The 9,322-nt window shown below is 49.2% G+C and overlaps 1 protein-coding gene across 1 annotated transcript in view; it reads right to left on the bottom strand.

The window, feature by feature from the left end:
* KIAA1211L (KIAA1211 like) overlaps nucleotides 1–9,322 on the bottom strand; it is a 50,009-nt gene that overhangs the window by 1,216 nt on the left and 39,471 nt on the right. The window contains exons 8-9 of the mRNA XM_003794341.2: nucleotides 1,531–1,718; nucleotides 290–434 (exon numbers count right to left, since the gene is read on the bottom strand). Of these exons, the coding sequence (XP_003794389.1) occupies nucleotides 290–434; nucleotides 1,531–1,718 (333 nt within the window). The remainder of the gene's footprint in view (nucleotides 1–289; nucleotides 435–1,530; nucleotides 1,719–9,322) is intronic.

Raw genomic sequence — 9,322 nt, 5'->3', positions numbered from 1 at the left:
AAAAAAAAAAAAAGTTACAGTGTTTTAATATATATTTTAATATTTATACAAATATTCTAAGTGGACCTGCACAGTTCAAACCCACATTTGTTCATGGGTCCACCATATGCTTAATGAACTATACATTTAAAATGGGTGAGATTTATGGTATGTAAATTGTATCTCATTAAAAGCTGTGTAAAAAAACTCAATATGGCAAATAATTCAGAAAAACGACCCAAAACCCCAGAAATGTAGGAGCATCTAGGAAATGATTTCCAAGTGTTTGGTTGTATTTGCAGACTCATACCCAAGTTCTGGTGAGACAGTGATATTCCCCTCTGCAGCCCCTCCTGGAGGCCAAGCTCCGCCCCCCGCCTCCGGTCCACTGCAGGCTTCACAGGGGTCACCAGGAAAGACTTGCTGCGCACAAAGTCTGCTTGTTTCACAGGCTCCTGCAGGGACACAAGAAAGACACTGTCCAGCCACCTCTGATTTAGAGGGGGGGGGGCAAATGCAACCCAAGTGAACAAGCCACAAGGCTTCTCTCCCAGGTTGAACCATGCCACTGACACCATCATGGGAGAGCTCTGGTGTGTCCACTCACTGACACTGGGCTGGCTGGGCACAGGAGCTCAGCCAAGCTCAGCCTTAGTCTAGCCCACACGTGCTTCAGGGCTTCTTCCCTGTCCCCACTCCTGGCCTCAGCCCCAGGGGCTGGACAGCAGGAATTCCATTTGAAAATCAAAATGAATTCTGTGTGGGAATATGTTTTGTGATTTTTATGACAGTTGATAGGATCATCGGTGCTCCCAACTGGTTACTATTTCTTTTACAAATCCCCTAAGCCTGCATGAGGGCCTTCAAGTCTGGGTATAGGTACAGTTTAGGTTAAAATGAACGGAAGCAGGTCCTGCTGCAGGCTCAGGCTCCCTTCCTCCTATGGAGAACACACTTCTGGATTTACCGTGGATGCTGCTGGGGGAATACGAAAGCTGTGAGTCTCAGGACTGTTTCTAAGCATAGTCGTTTGGGTTGGTGAAAGCTGTTTCCAGTCCAGAGTGCAAAATGGAACCCCAGATTCCAGCCCTGCAGCCCCAGGTGGGAAACAAGGAACCCCAGCAGGCGGCTGTCACAGCACCAAGAGCCAGGCTTGGTCCTCACCTTATAATGAGCAGAGATGGAGCTGCTGATATCACTGTGTGTCTAACCCAGAAGTTATTTTAACCTCCTTCCATTTTTCTAGTTGCTGAGGTGCGTTGCCTAGGAGGCCGGAAGCAGGGAGCTGTCTCCACTGCCTGAGTGACTCACACACTTCTCTCTGTGTCCTTAACAGCCCGCGCATGTGAACGGCAGGCACTCCCATCAGGGAGGCTGTAACTTGGCAAATCATTAATTTTGCTTCACTGGTCCTTGACCACAACAACCACCATCACAGGTGATGTTTCTGTGATGCCCATGTGGGGTATGTGATCCTCACTGGGGTCCCAGCCCCTGACTGGGCCTGCTGTTTCTTCCTGTACAAAACCAGAAAATGTTTGCTCTAAGCACCTGGGCTCTGTCGGGTGGCTTGGCTTGCTTTCCAGGCTCAGACTTCAGGGTCCGGGCCCCAGGCTTGTCCTCCTGGTTGTGTGGCTGGTCCGGGGGCCCTCGTCGCTTCTGCCGAGCTATGGTGATCCAGGGAGGGGCAGGCTGCCCGTTAGCTCCAGGCCCTGTTGTTGCAGGGGGCAGGCCCTTATCTGGGGGTAAAGGAATAAAGTTATGCAAGACAGACCTATATCCTCTTCCTTTTGCTTCTCCCACACAGAGCTCAGGGTAGTCAGGATGGTAGGGGAAATAGGTCCGGGGGCCCTTTGGTGAGACTGTTACTTTTCTTTAAGAAACTTAGCTTTCTTTTTAAAGATGTATCAAAGGGATTATACTCCTTCAGTCAGAGCTACAAAAAATTAAATACAACTGCTCCTGTAAGATCAATGTGCATTTTAAACCCAATTTCCTCTTAGGGAATCCTCTCTGAAAAGGGATAAAAATAAGTACATACATAGGTAAGATTTCTTTAACGTGATCCTGTCATTTTGGAACAACATATACTACCTGATTTCCCGACATGCTTGAATGTGGTAGGCACACTATTGTTCTCTTGTCTTTTAAAAACTGTAAACATACCAGGGGCCTGCCTCATGGGGGGCCTGTCCTCCTGGGGCCTTCCCTCCAGCCTCCTACCGCCTTGTCCAGGTCTCAGCTAATTTTTGCTTCCAAACCTGGGAATCCTCATTTGTTCCTGACCTACAACATGCAGTCCAGCCCTACTTTCTATTCTGAGCTGGAGCCCAGCATTCCTACTCCCCTGCTCCTCCTCTCCTCTGTCCATTCATTCAATCAGTCGGTGTTTGCTATGGGCAAGGATTGTGTTCAATTCCGAGGCAGAAAAATAAACAAAGTGTCCCTTCAAATAGCTCAAAGTCTAGTTGGAAAAATGAGACACAAATACCTGCAGTAGAAACTGGGAAATGCTAAAATTTACAAAGCGCTCTGTGGACACAGGGACTAATGCTGGTGGGTGGGGGTTGGGGTGCAGCCTGGGGTTGGGACCTGGAGAAGGAAAACAAATCTTCCAGGCCAGGGGGTGGGGCAGGCATAAGGAAGGCCCCGCCACCGGCAGAGGGGGCAGAATGAGGAGGTGTGTGCCACGCGTCTGCCTTTGATTTTCTGCCCATAATGAGGAGCCACAGGAGTTTTAGACCACAGCCACTGTCTGGAGGTTTGGTGGAGAGTCTGGGAAGCTGAGAGGGAGGCTGTGGCCACAGGCCAGGTGAGGTGATGAGGACTTGTCCACCAGGGCCCCGCGTGGGTGCCACCTCCTTGTCACATCTTCTCTAATTCTTTGGTAATTCTCTTGAGACGCTTGTTCTACTGCACTGGGCACTAGACATTTTGCTAGGTGGCCATTTACTCCACTGATGAGTGCCTTTGGTTCACTAAGCACGTGTCTGTGAACAAAAACATGCCTCAGACATGTTCCAGGTATAGTTCAAATTCTGGCTCATTTGCAGGGAAATTTCATTCCTGTCCAGAGAACCCAGTAGTTGTCTGGAATGTGGAAGGTGCTAGGTGGCTGCATTTTTATATAAAATCTGTATGTCTCATCCCTCATTCTCAGGAAGAGTTCCACAGTGTCCTCACAGTCTCTCTCTGGAGTTTTACTTTTTTCTTAAAAGGCTCCTTTCTTCTCTCCCTTGATCTCTTCTCTATACACGGTGACCATGGTACCCTCTGCTCCCTGCTGACCTGAGGTGTCAGGTCCCAGTTCCTCTCAGTTCCTCCCAAGTGTGTGCTAGTCAGGCACCCTTTGCTGATTGGAGATGGGGACTTCACTACAGCTTAAACTTACTGCCTCAGTAACACCATACTCTGAATAATTCTGTTAGGACTAAGTGTGCAGGAAGGGAAAATTTCCACTTTGGGTTTTAAATTAGAGGCAGAACAGCTGCTGTTAAATGCCAAGGCAGCACCAGCACATCTGGAGTGCTCTGGCTGACTGCCTGGCCTCCCTGCAGCTCAGTGTCAGGTTCCTGACCCTGGGGTCCCTTCCTACCATGAGGGCACAAGACACATTCCTTATGCTGTACACTTGGACAATTCTATTTGAGGAAAAGTAAATATTTTACAAATCAGCAGAGGAGATTATTTGGAATGGCACCTGCAGCGTTCCTGGGGACTGCAGCGAGAGGCAGCCCTAGAAAGAAGCTGGGGACCCCAGTGGTGGGCAAATAAGGAGACCCCTATGGACCATGCCCAAGGCTGACATCTCAGATGACCTGAGGCAAATCATATCCTCCTTCCAGTTTGCTCACGGGAACGGCAGTGTCGCAAACAATGCAACTAGCTTGAGCTGGAAGGTAATTTTTCCTTCCTTTCTATCAGAGCGTGCTGGCAGAATCCCATCCCCAGCACAGAAGGGCCACCTGCTGCGTTGCCCATCTGTGCAGTAGCAATGTTTCCAGCTGTGCCGAGTGTGCACGTGTGCATCTGTGTTCATGCGCAGACCCACAGGACTGAGCAAGCACCCCTGCTGTGCCAGGCTGTGCCGAGGGGAATAAGGCAGCCTACAATGGCAGAGTCACCCAATGCTGGGCCAAGCATATGGCTACGATCTTTCTGCAGTTTTTCCTTTTTGGTTCCCGTCTCTTTCCCCCTGAGTGTTGGCCTTTCCTTGTACTTTATACTCTCTTCTTTGCCACCTTCTTCCTTGTCAGGAATGCATATGGGCCAAAGTCCCTGAGACACTGAGATCCCTTCACAGAGACTGCCCAGGAACAGCCTCATGGGTATGCAGGAGCAGTGAACAGGGGTCTAGACAGGAGGAAGAAAAACCACTCTCCCGCTCTACTGTGGCTCAGAGGCCTGAGATTCCACCTGGAGCCTCAATAGGTAAGCTGAGAAAGGGGTGATGGGCTGAGCATCATTTCCCACAATGCCGTGCCCCAGACAAGTTGCATCTTTGTCCCAGGTAAGTGTAGTCAGAGCAGCTGGGTGACATGCCATTCTGTTCTGTGGGAGAAGGTCTCGGTGGCCTCTACACTCACACTAGGGGCACAAGATCGGGGGTCTGTGCCGTCCTCAGCCTGGGAGTGCAGGAAAAGCGAATGGGACACAGCCACGTGCAGGATAAGGCAGCTCTGGGGGCTGAAGACCTTACAACGTGACAGCTCTAAAGCATAAACATTCAGGGTCAGGCTGCAACATAAAATAGCTTCTGAGATTAAACATGTGAAAAATGCCATTAATCCCAGGATAATGTAGATATGGCATCCGTTCAGACAAAATCAGCTGAAAACACTCCTTTGTTTACCTCTTCCTGCCTCAATACACAGACAACCTTAATCTCTTGGGGATTTGGCTAAGGGGCTTGCATCTCAATTTCTCCTCCCCAAATAACAACGGGTTTAAACTGTCAGCGCACCTGGGTTTGCAACAGACAGCCTACCAGCGTGTCTCCCAGACTGGCACTTAGCATCTGGACCTGTGGGGTCCCCTCTGCTAAGAATCTGGAAGAGCCCCTGCTAAGAAAGGCAGGAAATGCAGTGTTACACTTCTGGGAGGCACACGCTGCAGGTGCAGGAAGCCGCCATCAGCCACAAAGCTCACCCTAACTTCATCTCATAGGAAAACAACTTTTGATCAGAGAAAATAATTTTTGTTGTTGCTGTTAAAGGATAGGATCCCTCCAAAGGAGCACAGGGTAAGTTTGCTCTTCTCCAGATTCATTCCTTCCTTCTCCTTAACGTGCTCCCCTTCTTCACAAACTTATTTTGGAAAGTACATTGTTCAAGCACTAATTTCCAAGAGATCCCGTCCTTGTGTTGGGTTCGGTGGAACTGAACACTAATGGCATAGCCCTGGGGACTGCGGAGCCAGCTTTAGGGGCTCAGGCTAGCAACATGCTCTAGGGAAAATTCCAGAACCTGGGAATTTACGATTTCAGTGTATAATGAGGAAAATAGTAGTGTTCACACCTTCCAGTGTGGCGGTGAAGACTCAGAGACAATCCCCTATCTACACCTCCCAGTGTGATTGTGAGGATTCCATGAGCTAATCCAGGGAAAGCAGGTAGCACAGTGCCTGGCGCTTGTGTGTGTTGTTACTGGTGTTACTGATATTGTTTCCACTTGAACAGAGATGTAGGTCAAATCTTACCCTGGACGTGATGGGTAAGCCAGGGAGCCATTCTGTCATGAAAATGAACCCTTGTCTGCCATCAATGCAAGACCACAGCAGGTGCTGGGCCAGGTGGTCAGGCTGACTCTTGGGCCCCTGAGGACACTGTCCATACGGGTCCTAGCAGACCGCATCTTAATGCTGTGTGTGCCTATCTGCCTTTGCAAGCCCCATAAGGGCAGGGCCTCATCCTGGTCATCTCTGTATCTGCTGTACCCAGCACAGGCTGGGCATCTACTGAGAGCCAGCAGGGTCTGAATGAGGCTGCCCTGACTGTGCTGCACTCCAGGCCTGCTGCATGGTGGAGGAGTCTGGCCCAAGTCACACGAGTGTGGACTGGAGCCTGCTTGTCAGAATGGCACTCTGCCCCACTGTACACAGGGTAGATGTCACAGAGAGCCTGGATAGCTCAGATGAGGAACTCACTGCTCAAGACGCTAGCCACAGTTTTCATCATCTGTATTCCATACAGCCATGCCCATACATCACTTTTAAAATACCCTCCCACACAGAACTCCCGGAAAAGGGAAAGACAACACTTCCGGATCCGTGTTTGGCATTATGACTATTTGTATTTGGAAAGACCTAAAATAAATCACTGGGAAAATCTTCAGCTTGACACCATTTCCAGGGATGTTCAATTACCCTTACCTGGGACAGATCCTCTGATCTGATCACTTCATTCAACTTACTAATTAGTGATGGTTCTTTTCTTTTCCTTTCTCTTTTTTTTTTTTTGGTGCCCATTAAAATTTAGCCTTAAAGTACTATTTCTTTCAATCAGAAAGGTTTCTGTAATGACCAGCTGAGGGGTCAGGGTGGGACTCTTAACAACAGACCACACTTCACAGGACACCCCGGACACAACTGTGAGTCTGGAAGCTGGGCACGTCAAAAACCCCTCTAAGTGAGAGGCAATGAGCCGTACAATGCAAACTCCTGTAGCTCCACGCCCTTTGCCTGAGAAAATAAAACAGACGTGATGCCTAAGGTAACACACAGCTGGTCAGCAGGATTCCTAGGCCTCTTAAAAATTTGGTATATGCTGTCTTTTGTGAAGCAGCAACTTTTAAAACCTTCTTCCTTTTTTTTTTGTTTCTTGTAGAGACAGAGTCTCACTTTTTCGCCCTCGGTAGAGTGCAGCGGAGTCGCTCCAGCAACCTCCAACTCCTGGGCTTAGGCGATTCTTCTGCCTCAGCCTCCCAAGTAGCTGGGACTACAGGCGCCCGCCACAACGCCCGGCTATTTTTTGTTGCAGTTTGGCCGGGGCTGGGTTTGAACCCGCCACCCTCGGTATATGGGGCCGGCGCCTTACTCACTGAGCCACAGGCGCCTCCCTAAAACCTTCTTCCTTTCATAAAATTTCTTTCTTGTTTATAAACGTACATATGCACATGATACAGATTTAGAAAGTAGATACAATTATAAAGAAGGAGAAAAAAGCTTCCTATAAATCAACAATCTGAGGGAGCTAGGTCAACACTTCAGCATACTACATCCAATTTTTCCCTGTTACACTGCCATCTTATAAATACACATCAAGAGCCCACTTCCAGGTCCTCAAACATTCTCCGTGGGAGGAGAGGCCTGAGTTTGTTCTCTAAGACTTCTAAAGCGCAGCCTCATTGCTTTAATAAACAGAGTGACAGTCCTGTTTCTGCCTGCCCACCAGGTCCTCTGTCACAGCCAGCTAGGAAGAGCGCTACACACTTCACTGCTGAGTATCACCGCCATGGCCTTCCAAGTACTCCCCTTAGGACACCATGCACTGGTGCCAGCACCTAATCTACCCTTCAAAACAAGCTCCCAAATGAAACTGTCAGACCTCATATGAGGACAGCTCCAATGGCCACTCCAGAAAAAGAATTCTAGAATTGCTGTTTTCATGGTCATATGCAGACACACACAGGGAGCAAAAAAAATTGAGGTGTCCAATGTGCATGCTCCCAGCTGAGGACAAACAGGGCAACTCTCTGCCTTCTTGTTTCAGCTCTTAAACTTTTTGCCGCCTACTTAGTGCCATATTTCGAGTCTTTTTTCTTGGTGATTTCCCTGTTTAAAATGGCCCCTAAATGTGGTACTAAAGGGCTGTCTCACGTTGCTAAGCTCAAGCAGGCTGGGATGTGCCTTATGGAGATAATGTGTTGTTAGACATGCTTCAGTCAGCATGGGTTATAGTCCTGCTGGCTGTGTTCAGTGTCAACACATCAACAATATATACTAAACAAGGTGCCTTTAAACAGACACGTGCACATGAAACAAAGTTATATGTTGATCTAATGAGGTTGTGACCAGGGGCTCAAAGGAACCTAACCTTGTGTTTCCCCTAGGAGCTATGGCTCAGTCCACGCCAAGTCAGGGTTTACAGCAACTTCCCAGAACTTAACTTCTTTAGACAGTGAGAATGGACTGTATCTGGTGACTGCCCAGCAGGTGCAGCCCCCACAGGAGAGGCTGAGACTACAAACAGAAAGGATTTTTTGAATCTCTCTCTCCAGTGGATGCAAACAGGCTCTCCCACAAGAGCCATCAGGACTAGAGGGTCCTTTAACAGCCAACAAACACAAGGTCCACAATCAGGAGTGAGTTCCAGAACCCACTGAAAGGGGCAGGGAGGGACCTCGGGGGTGCTGGCTGTCTTCTGTCTCTTTGTCTGGTGTGTTAGTATGCACACGTATGGAAATTCATTGAGCTCTGCACAAGTGACCCTTGCACACTGCTGCACGTACATTTATTTTTACCAGTAAAAAGTAAAAATATGCAAACAACAATGAAACCCCTCTAAGGCAGTATACACCAGGTAGCTCGAGAGTACCCAGGAAGAAGAGTCTAGCTCCCCAGAGAAAGGAGGCAAGTGTGCACCACGGAGCTGTTTCCACTGCAATTAGGCAAGTACCCAGGGACACCTTGAGAACGACGCCTCTGCCCTTGCTGAGGCAGATAATGCCCTTCCCATTCTGGTCACTTCCCCTTGTGTGTGTGAAGTGTACCCTGGGGCCCTGGCCCCACTCACCTTTACAAACTGCTGCCTCCATCTCCTCCCCTGAATGGGAGGCTACCCTCAGCCAGGGCAGGGAGCAGGCCTCTCTACACAGACGTACTTTACAGCCTCCTGGTCAAACAGCTCTTGGGAAAGACCTTTGCTCTGTGTGGGAGTCTCTTTCCCAGCCACAAGCATGGGACCACTGGGTACCCAGCTGCCCCCCTCCCCCAACTCCAGGTTAGGAGGCACAGCCAGGGCTTCTTCCCTGGGCCAGGTGGGCCAGACTCTCCGTGGTCTGAATTTGTCAGTGGGTACTCAGAACCTGCACAATCTTCAAATCTACATGGCAGGGGAAAAAGCCACCAACGCTTTAAATGGCCCTGGTAGCACTGTGTATGTCATAGGAGGTAAGGGCCAAGATGACACCTTTTTCCTCATTTTAGGTTCTAGGATAAGGTGACCAGACGTCCCACTTTTGGCGGGACAGTCCTGATTTTTAACAATTTGTCCCACGTCCTGCAGCGTTTTTAAAAAGTCTCAATTTTTGGGCTTGGCACCTATGGCTCTAGTGGCTAAGGCGCCAGCCACATACACCTAAGGTGGCGGGTTCAAATCCAGCCCGGGCCTGCCAAACAACAATGA

The sequence above is a fragment of the Otolemur garnettii genome, unplaced genomic scaffold (assembly GCF_000181295.1).
Source record: "Otolemur garnettii isolate 467f Iridium unplaced genomic scaffold, OtoGar3 scaffold00079, whole genome shotgun sequence".
Classification (NCBI taxonomy): domain Eukaryota; kingdom Metazoa; phylum Chordata; class Mammalia; order Primates; family Galagidae; genus Otolemur; species Otolemur garnettii.
This window is presented reverse-complemented; position numbering and strand designations above follow the sequence as displayed.